Source organism: Papio anubis, chromosome 8, assembly GCF_008728515.1.
Source record: "Papio anubis isolate 15944 chromosome 8, Panubis1.0, whole genome shotgun sequence".
Lineage (NCBI taxonomy): Eukaryota > Metazoa > Chordata > Mammalia > Primates > Cercopithecidae > Papio > Papio anubis.
The window spans coordinates 86,431,059-86,449,740 of NC_044983.1; the positions used below are offsets into that span (position 1 = coordinate 86,431,059).

At 34.5% G+C, this 18,682-nt stretch overlaps 1 protein-coding gene across 1 annotated transcript in view; it reads right to left on the reverse strand.

Moving 5' to 3' along the window:
* Positions 1–16,883, reverse strand: part of C8H8orf88 (chromosome 8 C8orf88 homolog) — a 26,428-nt gene extending 9,545 nt beyond the window's left edge. The window contains exons 1-4 of the mRNA XM_003902954.4: positions 16,737–16,883; positions 11,986–12,084; positions 10,206–10,279; positions 2,745–2,820 (exon numbers count right to left, since the gene is read on the reverse strand). Coding sequence (XP_003903003.1) covers positions 2,745–2,820; positions 10,206–10,279; positions 11,986–12,058 — 223 coding nt within the window. The 5' untranslated portion in view covers positions 12,059–12,084; positions 16,737–16,883. The remainder of the gene's footprint in view (positions 1–2,744; positions 2,821–10,205; positions 10,280–11,985; positions 12,085–16,736) is intronic.
* Positions 16,884–18,682: the final 1,799 nt, after the last annotated feature.

Here is an 18,682-nt window from a genome sequence, read left to right on the forward strand (position 1 = left end):
ACCATTCAATGAAAAAAGAATAGCCTGTTTTACAAATTATGATGGGACAAGTGGATACACACATGACAAACAATGAAGCTGGACTTTTATTTCCCATCATATGTAAAAATTAACTCAAAATAGATCAAAGACCTAAATGCAAGAGCTAAAACTATAAAACTCTTAGAATGAAACAGGGGTAAATCTTAATGACCTTAGATTTGGCAATGACTTCTTAGATCTGACACCAAAAACATGAGCAACAAAAGGAAAAACAGTTAAAATTCATCAAAGCTAAAAAAATTTGTGCATTAAAACACACTATCAAGAGAATAACACAAGCTCCAGTAGAGAATGAAAAGACAACATATATATATATATATATGCACGCAGTGGAAAGAGAACAATAGCAGGAAGGAGAATAACAGATAATAGATAAGAGTCTAATATCCCGAAGTCTTGTAACTCAATAACAAAACAACTCAATAACAAACAACCCAGTTAAAATATTGTTAAACAACTTGAATAAAGGATGTATCCAAAAAACAAATAGAAATAGCCAACAAGCACATGAAAAAACAGTATCATAATCATAAGAAAATGCAAATCAAAACCATAATGAGATACCACTTGTCACCCACTAGGATTGCTTATAATAAAAAGATATAATAATACCAAGAATATTGAGAGATTGGAAACCCTAGTACCTTGCAACTAAGAATGTAAAACGGTAGAACTGCTGTGAAAAACAATTTGGCAGTTCCTTAAAATGTTAAAACACAGAACTACCAATGATCCAGCAAGTCGGCTCCTAGGTATATGCCTGAGAGAAATGAAAACAAGTGTTGAAACAAAAACTTGTATGCAAATGTCCACAGCAATATTATTCACAATAGCCAAAGAGTGAAAACAACTCAAATGTGTATCAGTTGAGAAATGGATAAACAAAATGTGGTATAATCCATACAATGGAATATTATTTAGTCATAAAAAATAAAGTATTAATAGTGCTAAAACATAATGAACCTTGAAAACCTTATGGAAAGTGATAGAAGCCAGACACAAAAGGTCACATATTGTTCACAAGAGAAAGGTAAATGTGATGGATATCTCAATCACTCTTATTTAATCATTACACATTGTACATAGTAATCAAAATATCACATGTACTCTCAATTATTTTAATTGATATAAAATATGTACAGCTATTATATATCAATTTAAAAAATAAATTGAAAAAAGTGACATATTGTATGATTCCATTTATATGATATGGCCAGATAGCTAAATCCAAAGAGACAGAAATAGATTAGTGTCTACCACACGGCCTAAGTAGAGAGAAGAGAAAGTAGTAACAGCTTAATGAGTATGAGATTTCTCTCTAGGGTGATAAAAATGTCCTGGAATTAGTAGTGTTGTACAACATTGTGAATGTACTAAAAGCCATTTAATTGTATATTTTAAAATGGTTAAAATGGTGACTGGGTGAACTCCACTTCAATTTTTTAAAAAAGAAACCAAAGGATTATAAAGGGATATCCCAAGATAATAGCAAAGGTCCACTCCAGAAAAATAGCTGTACAGCAGTACTAAAGAACAACTAGTCCATATTGGAATAGGATTATGGAGTATTCTGAAAGGAATGTCCCATCTAAGAAAAAAAAGAACTGATATACTTGAGCATAAATAGCATACACAAGTGTGGCAGAGTTGTTGGAGCATTTTAAGAAAAGAGTTAACAACAGATAACACAGAAACATAAGGCAAACATTCACTTTAGAAAAAATGATAAAGTGTATAAAAAGGGAGATATGCACCTCTTGGCTAAGCAGTTATATTTTACACAGTCACAGTAGTATAAAGAGTGAGTAACATTTTAATTGAAACTTGTTAAATAACTATGTGGTGGGGAGATGAAAGGGTGAAGAACTGAAGGAACTGATGTGAGAGACTTAAGTTCTCATTTACCAAGATAAAACATCAATATAAAGTTTTCAAAAATTGAGAAATTTGGAAATACTTGTATTTAGAAATATGCGGATAAATATTAGAAGAAAAAATTAATCGTCTCTTCATACTTCAAACTTTTAAACTACATACATTAATTGACAAAAATTTGGAAACTAAATTAAATAATTTTATTTTATTTTTAAAATAGGTAGTGTGGGAGAGACTATTGGTTTTCCCCTAGAGCAGTTCTTTCTTTTTGTTTCAGTAATAGAATTAACTGTATTGCTAAAGACTATGTTTCCCAGTCTACCCTGCCAGTAGGCACAGTATGACCAAGTTCTGGCAATGTGATGTAAGTGGAAGTACTATGTGCAACTTCTGGGTCATAATCTTAAGGCAAACTTCCTTCCCCCTTTCCTCCTTCCTAATGGCTACACAGGAACATCATGGCAGGAACAGAGGCAGTTATCTTGGGACCATGAGATGGAAGCCATGTGTTGATGGCATAGTAATAAGATAAGAGAACAGTGGGAAAATAGAAACTTCACAGGGCAAAATCATTAAAACAGTTCAGAATTTTACATGATACAGAAAATCTAGTAATAAACTCCTATTTTGTTTAAGCCATTGTATTCTGGTCTCTCCTTGAAAGCAGTCAAACTGGTAGCCTGACTCATATAGATAGAAATCAATCTAAAAATATATAATAAAATTTCATATAATATAGGTTTGCATCTAAGCGATACAGTAATATTAACTGTATATGAATGCTAAGACATTCAATGATAAAATTGGGAATTATGATAAAATTTTACCTTTTTTAACTGGAGACTGATGTTGCTGTTGTTCATTAAGACCTTGAGAAAAGGCTTGCATTCCATTCGTCTTACACTGGCAAACATGAAGAAAATAAACTTTTTAACTCATGTTTTAAAATTTTATATAATTAGTTTAACTACTCAAAAATATTTTCCTAATAATATACGCATTTAGTAGGAGCTAAGTAACAAGCAATCATTATAAGTCTGCTTATTTAAAATGAGCAACAAAAACATCTTTCAAAATATATTCACATATATCTACAGTTTTTTGGCATTATTATAATTATTATTGAAAAGGAATATAAAACTAAAGATGAATTTTATTGTCCTAAAGATAAATAATTCCATAGTCATTAAAAGTACTTTTTTCTTGACAAAAATGCCATTTGGAAAAAAAATTTAATAGATGAAAACAAAACATTTTTATTCACAAAAATTCTGCAAGAATACTATTTACTCTTTTAATCTCTGAAGTAAAGACTGATGTCGCTTTATAAGCCTATGGACTATTTCACCTAATGCCTTGGAAATAAGAGAAATAAGAAAAATTGATGTTATCCAATGAGACAAAGAAAATCAGAAACACTGGCAGAGTTCTATGTCTTGAAGAGAGACGCCTTAGTGCAGAGATTTTCCAGTCTCACTTGCAAGACCATCTTTGTTATAAGATTGGCTAAGCTAATCTGATGATATTTTAAAAATTCATTTTTACCTAAATCCTTTTCTTCTGATCCCATACTCACCAGGACATACTCAGATTCAATTTAGCTTTCCATAAATCTCCCTAGAAGTAAACAATATACCAGTTGTACCAATAAGAGGAACCCAGAACATAAGACATCAAGATTTCTCATTATAAAATAATTGGTGTTCTGATTTTATAAATCAGTTTTACAAACTTGGTTAATACTATCTACCCCTGAGAGATTATCTCCTCTTGTGCTGACAAAAATCAGTTTGCAAACCATCCCTGAATTAAGGTAAATCTCAATGAAACTAGGTTTCTTTGGAAACATCTATCCTTAAAAATAAATATCTGTGCTCCATCAATCATTGTATTGACAAGTTGTAAGCCATTCCTTAAATTTCTGTGAATGCTAACTACTCCACCTAAAGGCAGTAGGACTAATTATCTAATGCTGACACAATAAAGTCTATGGAGATAATTCCACACTATTGAAACAAGAACGGCATCAGAAAAAAAATCAAGTTTTAGTAGAGCTTTTTAAGTAGAGATAGAAAAAATGGAAAATGCCTAAGATTTGGGTTCTCCAAAGTTCTTCTAGACTGTTGTATTTAATTAACTATAAAATGGTATTCTAAAAATTAAAAAAAAGACTATTTCTTACCTCTGGAAATTTTAGCAGATGCACATTTCACTAAGTGTGTAACATCTACTTAAATGCAAGATCTAAAATCAGACTTGAAGGTAAAATTGTACTTTGTCATGTCTGTACATATTAAAAACTTAAAATACTGATTATTTCAAATAATAGCATGTAAAAAGTACACCTACAAAAAGTTTTATACAGTGATTATCTATATGTTATCTCATTTAATTATAATCCTATAAGGAATAAGGCAAGTGTTATGATCACTACGTTATAGGTAAGGAAAATCAGACCAGAAAAGTTTGGTGACCAAGCCAAAAGTACACAGATAAGAAACAGCTGAGCTAGGTTTTGAAACTCAAGGCTACTATGTAAATTTGTGAAGGGTATGCATCTAAAGGGTTATCATTCACCACATCAATGTTGTATATTTTCTAGCAGATAGCAGCAAAGTATCTTACCCAAAAAAACAAAAACAAACAAACAAACAAAAAACGTGTATTTTCTATAATTTTTCATTCCTCTTCTAATTCTTGCAAAGTTGCTAAATTGGTAGTAGTGGACCTGTTAAACTCATCCATTTAACAAACACAGAGTGCCTATGACATGACAAGCACTGTGCTTTGTGTCAGGAAATACAAAGATGAACATGACATTCCAGTATCTGTTCTCAGAGACTCACAAACTAAAAGGCAGAAAAATAAAAAAGCAAATCATAATAAAATCTGAGAAGCTCTGTAATAAAGATATGCAGAAAGTACAATAAAAGAACTGAGTCAGGGTATCAAACTTGGCTTAGAAATGCCAGGAAAGGCTTTACATAGGAGATGATGCTTATATTGACTCTTGAAGGATCAGTAGGAGTTAGACTGGCAAACTAATGAAAAATTAATGTTTATGGAATAAAAGAATAGCCTTGTACTGAAGAGCACAGGAAAATATGGCTAGTTCAGGAAATGGAAAAGGTTAAACAGAGGAGTAAAGCAGGATAAGCATCAAGTTTCTTACAATTTTATTCAAATCAAGTGCTCTTTGTAATGGTACAATTCCCCAATATGCATGCTCAGAAGTTCTATTTAGACTTTTTGTATTTTTTTGAGACAGTGTCTCACTCTGTCACCCAGGCTGGAGTACAGTGCCACGATCATAGGTCACCGTAACCTTGAACTCCTGAGCTCAAGTCAGTCTCCCAATTCAGCCTCCTGAGGAGCTAGGACTACAGGCATATACCACCATACCCAGCTACTTTTCAAAAGTTTTTGTAGAGACAAGATCTTGCTACATTGCCCAGGCTGGTCTCAAACTCCTGGGCTCAAGTGATCCTTCCACCTCAGCCTTCCAAAGTGCTAGGACTACAAGTGTAAGCACCCCACCTGGCCCTTTTATATTCTATAGCAAGAAAGTTCCCAGCCTCTGTCACTCATCTTAAACAAATGTATACCACTGAGATCAGGAAAGAGAATAAGAAGAGACAAATGCATATCACTCTCTATTCCTGGAATGAAAAGTTAAAGTGCGAGATTTCTAGGCAACATCAAAAGACAAAAGGTAAACAGGAAAAAAATTACAATTCGTATCTTAAATAGTTTCACCTAAAAGAGCTCCCAGGAAACAATTTAAAAAAAATAAAAAAGCCTATAGAAGAGAATGGGCAAAGGACAAGAAACGGTAACACAGAGGAGAGGAAATCCAAATGACTCTGAAACAGATCAAAGTTAGCCACAAATTCTTGATACTCTTCTCATCAAGAGGTAAATTCTGTATCTCCTTCACTTAAATCTTGGCAAGATCTATGACTGCTCCTACCAATATACATTTCAGAAGTGACACAGTGCTAGTTTCCAATACCAGATATTAAGAGGCTGGCAACTTCTATCTCCTGTCCCTTTGAACATTAGTCTTGGAATCCACATGTAGTGTTATAAGAAGCCCAAGCCACTTGGAAAGGCCATTTGTAGGTGCTCATTCCAGTTCATAGTACCAGCTGAGCTCCAAGCCAATGGCCAGTATTAACTGACAGCCATGTGAGTGAGTCATTTTCATCATCCAGTCAAGCCTTTAGCTGTCTTAGATGCTATCTGACTTCAACTACATGACTATACTAAAGTGAGATATGGCCAGCTGAGTTCAGTCATCCCAGGAGACCATGAAAGAAAACAATAAGCTGTTGTTTTAATCCAAAATTTTCAAATACTTTGTTATGAAGAAATAATGAAAAACAGGTTAAAGAAAGTTGTTCATAAAAGAAGATAATACCAGATAGAGCCATTGATTTACACAAAGAAATAAAAAGTTCTGGAAAGTCAATAAATGAAAGTAAAATAAAATTATTTCAGTTTTTAAAGTTAAAAGATAACACAGAAAGAAAAAAATTAGTAATGATTGTGTGTTTACAGTCCAAACAAAAGTAAAATTATCATCATAATAAGCACAAGAACGGAAGGGTGGTCTCCATAAAAAGTTACTAGATCTAATAACTGAGTTTAACAAAATCACTATACAAAATCAATTATATTTCTAAACCCTAGCAACCAACCAGTAAAATTTAAAATTTACAAAAAAATACCATTTACAATACTATCGAAATATCTGAAACACTTATAAATTGTATAAATGATGTTCAAAAGCTCTATGCTGGAAAATACAAAGAATCAAGGGATATGTCAAGTTAACAGATCATAAGATGTCAATTCTTCCCATATTAATCTATAAATTCAATCAAAATGCCAATAGACTTTTTTGTAGAAAATGACAAACTCACTTAAGATTTATATGCAAATACAAAAGACCTAGAATTGTAAAGATAAATTTTAGAAACAAAGTTAGTGACCTTTCATAACCTGGTTTCAAGACTTATCATAAAGCTACAGTAGACTATAAAGTGTAATATTGACATAAAGGTAGACATAAATCAACAGAACATAACAGAGTTTTGAAATAAATCAATGCATGTGTGATATACTGGTTTTTCAAGGAACTTTTGCAGTTCAATAATAAAAAGACAACTCAAATAACAGAAATAAGCAAAAAGACATGAATAGGCACTCTACCAAAAAATAAAAATTTAAAGAAAGAAACAGGAAAAGAAAAACACAGATGTCAGAGAAGTTCATGATAAGAATCTCAATCTCACTAAACATTAAGAAAATGTTAAATACAATGAGATACCACTACTAACACACTAAAATGGCTAAAAATAAAAAGATCGACCATACTAATGTTGGCAAGGCTGTGAAGCATCTGGAGCTCCCTCATATTACTGATGAGAAGGTAAAATGGCACAACCACTTTGGAAAACATTTTATGATATAAAGCTAAACAAACTTACTATATGATATATCAATTCCACTCCTGGATAGTATGTGTATTTCCACACAAAGATTTGTACATGGTAGTCTATAGTAGCATTACTCATAATATCCAAAAACTAGATACAATCCAATGTTCATCAACTGATTAATAAACAAATTGTTGTATATTTACAGTAGGATATTATTCCACATTAAAAAAAAACTACTGATATATACAACATGAAAGGATCTCATAAACATAATGCTGAGCAAAAGAACCCCAGCACCAAGGAATACACATTATATTTTTCATTTATATGAAACTCTAGAACAGTAAAAACTAACTTATCTATCATTAAAAGAAGCAGATCAGTGGATGTATGGGGCAGGAAGGAGGGCAAGGGGTTAGTGTTAAGGGTAAGTGGTAAATTACTGCAAGGGGATATAAGGACATTTTGGAGGAAGATGGAAGATTTTCATTGTGGGGTTCATTACATGGGATAAATATTTCTCAAAACTCATTGAACAAATGAGTTCACTTTACTATATGCAAACTATACCTCAATAAAGGTGGTTTGAAAATATATCAAGTATCTCTAACATAGGTTCTACTAGCGTTTACATTATAATTGAAGCAGCAGACACAATTGTACATTTAGAAGTAATTTAACTGCATAATTTGATTTTTCTCTATAAAACTGCAATGTTAACATATTAATTTTTTACATATAAAGTAAAAGAAGGTCAATGGTTCCAAAAAGTAATGAATATTATTGTTGTATTTAATTAGGGAAATGTTAGCTGCTAGAACAAATAAAACATTTCTATGACTTATAGAAAACTCATAATAAAGCCAGAATAATTAAGACATCATGATATTGATTATACAGTGATAAAATATGATCACTAGAACAAAGAGCCCAGAAAAGATATGTGTATATGAAAAATTATTATATAATTAAGATTCCACTGATTTATAGGATAAATTATTCAATAAATTATGCTTTACAATCAGTAGCTTATAGGAGAAAATCTAGATTTCTATCTTAACACCATCCAAAAAATCACCTTTAGGTAGACTACACACCTAAATATGAAAGCAAAACTTCAAAGCTTTTGGAAGAATATATAGGAAAATATCTTTTAATTTTGGAAATGGGAAGGCTTCTTAAAAGTGAAATCCCAAAGAAAAACATTGATAATATCATTATATTAATATTTAAAACTTTTAAACAAAAAATGCCACACAAAAAATGACTCTCTAACAGACCATATTCCTGGAAAAGAAAATATTTTTATGCATATAAGAAAAATAATTAGAATCCAGAACATATTTTAAAGGTATATAAATCAAAAAGAAGAAAATCCAGGAAAAATGGGATAATAATATGAATTGGCAATTCACAAAAGAAGAAATCCAAATGGTCAAACTAAACATATGAAAAGACGCTCTACTTCACAAGTAATAGAGAATTAAAAATTAAAACCAACCAAAATATATAATTTCTCATCTACTGTCTCACCCAATGTTCAAGTCTGACAATAGTAAGGTGAGGACGTAGAAAAATCAGAGCCCCTGTTCATACAAATTGCTTTGAAGAGTAATTTGGCAGCATCTAAAAGTTGAAATTAAGAATACTTAGTAATTCGACTCTAATTTTATGCCACAGAAAACTTCTCAAACATATAAAAATGAAATATATAGATGGCAGTCACAATAGCATTTATTATAATATAGAAACAAGTGCCCATCAACAGAAAATGGAAAAAAATGTTGTATAGTCCCATATATTAAAAGATTATTCTATATCAGTTCATATTTAACTGCTTTATTCATTGTAAAGTTGCCTAGTATTCCATTTACAAATATACTTATGGTTGTGCATGCATAGTCTATTCGTGGATAAGAAATAGTATCGAGAGGCCGGGCACAGTGGCTCAAGCCTGTAATCCCAACACTTTGGGAGGCCAAGGCAGGCAGATCACCTGAGGTTGGAAGTTCAAGACCAGCCTGGCCAATATGGTGAAACTCCACCTGTACTAAAAATACAAAAAAAAAAAAAAATTAGCTGGGCATCGTGGCGGGTGCCTATAATCCCAGCTACTCAGGAGGCTGAGGCAGGAGAATCGCTTGAACCCTGGAGGCGGAGGTTGCAGTAAGTCGAGATCGTGCCATTGCACTCCAGCCTGGGCAACAAGAGAGAAACTCTGTCTCAAAAACAAAACAAAACAAAACAAAAAAGACAGAGAGAGAAAGAATTAGTATCTAGGTAAGGAACTGGTACAATGCATCTGGATAAGAAACTGGTGCAATGCTTACTTCTGATCAGAGGAAATAAGAGACTGGGACAGAGATTGGAGGGAAACTTTTCAATAAATGTCATTTTGTATATTTTGAATTTTAAACTTTGTGACTAATTTACTTAGTCAAAAAATTAAAATTTGTAATAAAATGTTAAAGCAAAGATGACAAAATCCTATTTATATAAAACAAATAAAACAATTCTATTTGTCATAGCAAAAGTACAAATACATTCATGGAAAAAATAAACTGAGGATAGTTATCTATGGGCAGGATGGGAAGGAAATAGGATGGTAGGGTTTATAACTATATGTTAAGTTTCTTTCTTTAAACTTCTTTAAAGCAAATATAGCAAAATGTTTAGACTTAAAAATGCTGGGTGACAGATAAATGGGTGTTACATTCTTTTTAACATATGTACATAAATTTTTAAAAAGTACATAAAGCATAGTATCTGGCACACAATAACCATCTAACACACGTTACTTTCCAACCTATAATATTTCTTTTTGTTATAATTTCTAAAACTTACTCTGCTAACTCCACTTTGTATGCACTGAGTGTTGCATGGATATTCATTTTGAAAGTTGAAAGGGAACACTGCTCCTGTTAGGAGAGGAAGAAAACGATTTTATATATCTATTATTTCAATAAATAATATAATCAACTAAAAAGCTTAAGTATCCAAGATATTCTTGGCACCATTTTGAAATGTGTTCCAATAGTTCATTTATTCAACATTCATCCAATCTTATGAAGTATCTGATGCTGTGTTAAAAGGATGGGCATACAAACATGAAGAGTTCAGAGATAAGAGTTTACAGTCTATTTTAAAAGACAAGCTCATATATAATGATTATAATATAATTTGATAAGCAGTAAGCTTATTGAGAGATTTAGAGAAAGTACTACGCCAAGCGGAGTGGGTTTGGGGTATCACAAAGGTTTCACAACATTAAGTAATTAAATCTGAATCTAAAAGAAAAAGTAAATGATTCCTTTAGCGATCTGAGATGGCCAGGGAGTATGTAAGTGTGTTAAGAAACACCAAAATTATTTTCTGATTTACTAGACTTTTCTGCCTAATAATCCCCTACTCTCTTGTCTGGATCTTAAGAAGGTACAACCAAATAAGATACCAGGGCTACCTGCCCACCTTGTATCCCCTTTCATTCTCATTCTTTCATGTAACAGTGTTGGAGAGAAATCAGTGAAAAATTGCATCTTCAGAGATGAAGTGGGGTGGGAGTTGCTGGAAAAAGTCTGGTCACAGAAAAGAGCTGCTGCAATGGTTTTACATTCTTTCCTTTAGGATAAAATTTGAGACTTGACCCTACACAACCACTTCCACTGCATCAGAAGTATACAGAATCAGCATTACTCAGCTATGGTACCAGAAGATTCATTAATTTCACTTATCTGACATAAGTCACAGGCATATTGAGAGCAAACATGACCAAAGTGAAGATTATCTTCCTTGAAGGATCCAATGATAGGAAAATGAACACAGGATCGAAACTGGAGCCTCTTCTACCTTTTTTGCTTCATCTGTAAACTCAATAAAATATCTGTATTTTCCCATTTCTAAGTAGTAAGTTAATTCAGCTGAATACATAGACTAAGAAAAAGTTTAAAAAGTTGTATGTGTATCACCTAAAGTAGACACAGAAGCCATTCTACCAATAAGTAATGAATACAATTAAAAGACTAATATTCCAATTTAGAAGTTAAATACTAGGTATTTCAGGAGTTTGTCCAAAAGAATATCTTCATGGGCAAAAGAAAAACATTTTAGAATGTTTAAAATAGATTTTTTGAAATTAGATCTGTTCCAGTTCAAACACAGCAATAACCCCTATCAGAGTACAAGTATGACACAACTACTACAGAACCTTTAAGATTTATGCTAATTTTTTTTGGCATTTGAGTATGTCGTTATTCTTTTAAAAGGTTAAACTATCTCTCCAGCATGACTGCCCTGCAGTGATCATAATCACAGGGCACAATTTTTACTGGGTGTATCACTCTGATCAGAAGCCAGAAGCCTACAAAAATGAGACATGAAAAAAACCACACACACAAAAAGTTACTTTCAGTCAAGGGTTATTCTTCCTACCTTTGTTGGTCTGGTAGACTACAGATTGGTAGGTAATTAAGAATCTTTTTCCTTCAGTAATACTTATAAACTCTTAGTTTTCATTATTTCTTTAAATATCCACCTAAACAATCGCTTTATATATTATTTAGCTTTTCAAATACTAATTAGTCATTAATACATTAATATTTAAAGAACTGTATAATCTATTACTCACCTGGGGGAGAAGTCAGATGACGAACAGGTCTTGCTGGTTGAAGCGGTTTACCAATTAATTTTTTGGTTTCCATTGTCACAAAGACCTTGAGGTTCCATACTAGAAGATGAAAAAATACATTTTTATCTTTTGGACGAAACAATCAAGATGCTTTACATATATACAAATAACCACATCTTTTTTTAAGATGCCTATTTTACAAGTTAAAGTGGAAAATACAAACACAAAAAAGCATTTAATATGCAATACTCAGACTCCTTTTATAGCATTTGTCATAGTTAAACATTCTCTCTTTAAAACATTTTCTTTCCTTAACTTTACTGACTCTATATTTCTTTTTGTTTTTCTTTTCTTTTGAGGCAGAATCTCACTCTGTCACCCAGGCTGGACTGCAGTGGCACAATCATAGCTCACTTCAACTTAAAGCTCCTGGGCTCAAGAGATCCTCCTGCCTTAGCCTTCCAAATAGTTGGGATTACAGGCATGAACCACCAGGCCCGGTTAATACATTTCTTTTAAAGATGGGGTCTCACTATGTTGCCCTGGCTATGTTCTTTTGGTTTGTTTCCTATTTCTTTGATTGTCTCTTCTAACTTCCTTCACTGATTCCTCTTCTCCTGTCTTTCTTCCAAATTTGGCTTTGGTCTTCTTAGCTAAAACTCATCTACGCTCATGGCTGCAACTTCCCATCTACATGATAAATATGCCCTAATTTATACTTCCAGAATCCACTTCTCTTTTAAACTCAAGTTCTATTTTTCTCATTGTCTAATAATATTTCAATTTATATATTATCACAGGTACCTCAAATTCAACATATCTAAAATCTAATTAATAACTTTAACTCCTGTATTCCTTTAAAGTCATCACCAACTCCCTTGGACCACACTTGATAAAACTGCCTTCAATTTGATGGGTTAAATTAGAGCCTCTGATTCCAGTATCAGTCTTTAATTTCTGTTCATGCTACTTCCAAAATATTAACGTTATTTTCTTTCATCATATATTTGGACATTTAAGTGTTTTGTCTATAGTTTCCTCACTATCTCGGCTGTTCTTCTTCCAAATAGCTATTTATCTGTCAAGACCAAGATCAAGCTCTTGCCACTTCCTTGGAAAATATCCCCCTGGCTCAACAGGTAAGGTTAAATAAAATAGTCTACATGGAATTCTCTAATAAAAAAATAATAATAGCAATAATAATAATTCTTCCTTCCTTATATTCCTCCTCCACTAGTCCCTACTGTATTTTATCAATTTTCCTAAAATATATCATAGTAAATATATTACATGTCTACTTGATTGGACTATCAGTTAGTTGAGGCCACAAAAACCAGACCTTATTTATTTTTGTATTCTAGTATCTGCAACATAGATTTATTAAATAAACTCTATAAATGTTAAGTACCTCATCACTGCAGCTAAAATCTAACACCTGTATGGGAGACAAGATTTCCAAATTTTGATGCCCATCAAGACAAAGTCAAAAACAAAACTCCACTTGATTTTGCACCTGCTTATCCAGAAATAATTGTAACCATATGATATTAAGAAAATCATACGTCTAAGTGCCTGTTTCCCCAAGTATAAGATAGAGCTAGTAACCCTTTAAGTTCCCAGAAATGCTTTATCCTATTTTTAAAGTATCTTTGGACATGTATAATTCAAATGTTAAAATTATAAACTTATAAACAACCTCTCAAAATTAGGAATGGTAACCAAGCACCCAAAAGTTACTATTTGGAGATAACCCAGCAAGTACTTCAAGTTAATACCAACCCAGCTTTGTAATGTGTCTGTTAACTAGTATTTCAACGTGGCAATTAACAACCTCTAAACAAAGCTAATGCTCTCTGTACTTTTTGTGCAATACAACTGGATATAACAAGATGTTAAAAAAAGTTATAAGCACAAGTAGAAAAAAATACTTCAAATAAATAGTTATTAATATTTTCTATGTGGAAGAGTATATTTAAAATAAGGACCAAAAAGCAACCTAATATACATTGCTTTATTTGATGTTTATCCTATTTATTTTAGTTAAGACCCCAATACTAGTATGTAGTAACTTTCCATCCTATTCCCAACATGAAACTAGTGAATCAGAATACAATAGAATAGAGTACTTTGGCACACACTTCGTTGTTTTTCATTGCTCAGCTGAAATTTAGTTGTAGGTTGTTAAATCTTTTCCAATTGCTGAGCAAGACAAATCCACAGTATTCAAACTAGGGATTTTCAAGAGTTGGGGATTAGGAACTCCATTATATGACGTTGCAACACAAGTAAATAAAAAATAAAGCTCTTTTGGTGCCACCTACCCTTCAATTTACAGTAGGAAAGATACAGCAATGACTCCCTGTATATAAATCCACATCAGTTAAGGAAATTAGAAAAGATGGTGTCATTCAGTACTCTGTTTAGTTTTTTTTTGTTTGTTTGTTAAGTAAACTATGCCTGCATGGAAACACTGACATTATAGGGGACAAGTTTGGGATTACAATGCATACTACATTCCACTATCATGTTAATTAATGAAAAACGTTAAGTATTTATAAAAGTAATTATTATTGTAAAACTGATTCACAGGATTATAATTAAGGCAGAACTCCATAAACTAAAACCTAATTCTCAGTTTAGTTAAAAATAATAGACTTAACTGCACTACAAAGTCATTATACTAAATAAATTCAGTCTTAAACTCTAATGCCTGCTTCATCCATGGAATGTAGAGATCAAAAAGTTTCCCTTGAAGCTACTGGTACTACCTAGAGTAGGCATGTATGATATCAACTATTCAAAGCACAGTTACAAAATAAACAGAATCCTGCCTACAACATTGGGTAGCAAGTAGTCAGCCAATCATAAGGTTGTAATATGTAAATTTTAAAATGTAAATGTATACTTTTGTGGTATAAATGTTTTTTAAAGGATATTTTGATCCGATGCCTCCAAAAAACTTTCTATTAATACACGCTGAGAAATGGTTGCTGATAGTGTTTTTCAAGTTCACATGCACTTAACAAATCATCTTTAAAGGCCAAGTTGTATGAATAGAATATTGGTAAATTAGTTATTTACAGTTGCTATTCTACATCTGGCAATACTAACTATATCTTAGGTTCCTTTTCTGTTTTAAAAAATTTACCTAAGTATGAATCTTCAGGCCTTATCAGTCCTGATATTACCAATAAACCTAGAATTGTCTAAAATACAATGGGATAATAAGCAGATATACTGACCAATTTGGCCCAAATCTTATTAATCTAATTTTTTGATTAAGAACCATTTTTAAGGTCCTACTACATACTAAATATAATTTCATTTAATTTTGAGCCATATATGAACTGTGGGAGAAAATTATTATTAGTCCCACTTTACAGATAAGAAACCTGAGGCTCAGAAAAATAAGAGACATGCCCAAGTCCACACAGCTACTAAGTGCTAGATGTTAGGATCTGACTACAAAGTTCACACCTTTATATCAAAACTTGCCTATTTGTTACATAAAAGAAAGATATCTGACTGTCCACTTATTACATGTGGGCACTGCGTGTACAGATTTAAAAATTAATGTGAAAAGTAACATTTATTTATAAGGCCATGCAGAATAAATTGGTATATGCTAGAAATATCCATTTCCTCAATTTACTATTTTTCTTAGAATACTAAATAAATTAGGGAGTACTGTGCTCTCCTCACACTACAGACGTGGTATTTGTGGTATACTGCCATACTAACCATAGGTCACAGCATATGAAACATACTATGCATTGGTTTTAGAAGCTGAGTACTATACTTAAACTCCAATATAAATTCTAGTCTTCTTTGAAAAGTACTCATGCTTCTGCCGTTGAGAAATAAGATCATATGAAGTGAAATGATGAAATGAAAAGACCATATTTGCATTTACCTTGTGTATATTTCCCATATGATAACCAGATAAAATTTCATCTCAATTTCCAACTTCAAAACATTACAAAGTTAGGATTCCTTGAAACCAAATGCTACTTGTAAGTAAGCTGCTCACACTGACAAAATGATAAAGAGAAACATACAGGAAATATCAGGGAGTAAGAAATAAACCACCTATGACTCAAGTGGTGAAAGACATTTCACGTTCCACATACCTAGTTGCACTATTAAGGAAAAATTAAAACGAAAATATCAAAAACCTAGAAGCTAGGAGAGTTCCAACATATTTTCCATTTCATGCCTTCTCTTTATAACTAATTTAATTTTTTGTTTGGTCTATTTGAGGGATTTCTCAAAACAAACACAATTTAACATTTAGATGGGCTAAAGGTGTCTGTGATTACTTTAGTATGTAACTGTCCCTTCCGTAGCTTTGACTAAAACACCAGCAATGAAAACCTTGTGCCACCGGGTGTAGGGGGGCAAATCGTCTTGAAAGCCTCCCACCGCCTGGCAGCAGGTGCTGGGGCAGAGCCAAGGGGAGCTGTGTACTTAGCTCCTTTTTTGGCGATGGCTTTGGTCCTCTATCGGGCTCCCCCGGCCCCCTACACTTTCCTTCCCCTCATCCGACGCGCTCGCTCCCATCCCACTCCCACTTCAGGGTCCACAGGAGACTGAAGCGGCCCTCAGAGATTTCCCGACCCACCTCAGAGCTTCTCTCCCTCGCTTCAACTTTCCCTGGGGTCGGGCCTGGGAGACGGCGCCCACCCGCCTCCTCCACACCGCGGGGCCCGACTTCCGTCCCCCAGTGTCGCTCATCCTCCCCAGCCACTTACCGACTCAAGATCCACGAGGATTTCGGGGCAGCAGCGTCGCCGCGCTCAGCCCAGACGAGGAGGCCGAGCGCCCCGCTGCCCGTCGGGGAACGGCTCCTGCCGCTGGTCCGCTGGCTGACCGCGGTGGCGGCGGCGGGGGGGGGCGGGGCGGGGCGGGAGGCGGCTCCGAGGGGCACGAGGCGGGCCCAGGTCGGGCGCGGGGCGTGGCCTCGGGCGCTGAGCCTCGAGAGCTGCCGCACGCCCGCGAGGGTAGAACCGTTATAAAGGTGGCGCGCGCTTCCCCGGGCGCGATAGGCGCGTGGGGTTGGGGCGGCTCCACCGGGAGCCGGTTGTCGAGGTCAGGAGGCCGCGACTGAGGCGCTGCTGACAGCCTAGCACTGGACAAGGCGCGCCCTCGTGAACGGCCTTCGGGACCCCAGACCGTGGCCCTGCTTGTGCGAAGACTAGGAGGCGCCAGGCGGGCCGCCTGCTGGGGGCTTGGCGGCGGGTTCCAGGCAGGGTCTGTGAGGGAGGCCGCCTCTGTGAGGGAGGCCGCCTCTGTGAGGGAGACCGCCGTCGTGCTGACGACTGAGTACACAGGACTCCTCTCCCCCGTCAGAGCTGCTGGCAGGCCCAGCTTTCCCCTTGGTCCATTTAGTGGGTGCCGGGATTTGGGTTGGCAGGGAGGAAGATGTTTGAGACATGGTTTACCTCAGACAGGGATACAGCGTTTCACACAGACTGCCATCCTGAAAGGAACAAAATGAATTAAGGCAACTCCATCCTAATCATTTCTTTTTAATCTTCACCTTCAATCCTTTTGCTCATTTTTCATTATCTTTGAGTGTCCCCAGAGGGGGGACTGTCTGCTTGTACTGAGGGACGTGGAGGTGGCAGTGCCTCACGTCCCCAAGCACAAAAAAGACAGTTGAAAATGCACTGGGAAACACTGAACGGTTTTAAGTGGGCACTATCAGGATTTACCATTTTGTAAGGTACGAAGTTTCACAAGCATTTCCATGTATAATCATGTTATTGCTAGCTGTCTCCGTGTAGAAATGGCTTCCAGAAACACTCCTACCATCCACTGAGACAACTCGCCTGGCATGAGAGACCTAGGGTCCAGGGTCAGAGATGGTCATGCTAAAAAGGCATCCCTTGGGGTGAGGCACCAAAAGTCTGCACAGTGGAATCAATATATTCCAACCACCAGATGTAGAAAATTTTAAGTTCAGGATGTGGTTCTCATTCATATAGTCACAACAGAAATTTTCTTCTTCAGGAATATACTTAACAATGCAACATGTATAATTTTATATACATCTTACAATAAAATTATTTTGTGCATATCACTGTATGAAGTCAGTAGAAACTATTGTGACAAAAATGTAAATTGGAAGAATTCCAATTCAGATCAATATTAGTAATTTATCCACAGGAAGAGAGAAATTACAGTAGAATAGACAGACTCCTTGATTTTTTGATAATTGAAGAAAAATGAACCATATAAAAATATCGAAACATTTCACAATGTCTTATTGATGTGACATAAAATATTGGTATCTACAAGGATAATCTAGAACTCATACTTACAACAAGAACTTGACAACAAACAGGTTAATGGCTTTTAGCAACTTAAAGAGTATTTAAGGTTAAACACTGCCTGAGAAAACTTGAAGTGCCCTGAAATCACAGAGTTCACATAAGAACCTCATGAGTTTCCCCAAATTTAGCAATACTAAAAATTGACATTATTACCAATAACAAATTGTGAAACTGCAATAACTTTTCTAAGCTTTCAATGACAAAAAATACATGTTGACTAAATTTGCTTTGAAAATAATACCACATTATTCATTATCACCAGGGAAAGTGCATTACAAAATTACTGTCAAATGATGAGGCAATAAAAAAAAAGAAAACTAAAAATATAGGAAAAACATAGCTATGGTTCAGGTAATTTAAAA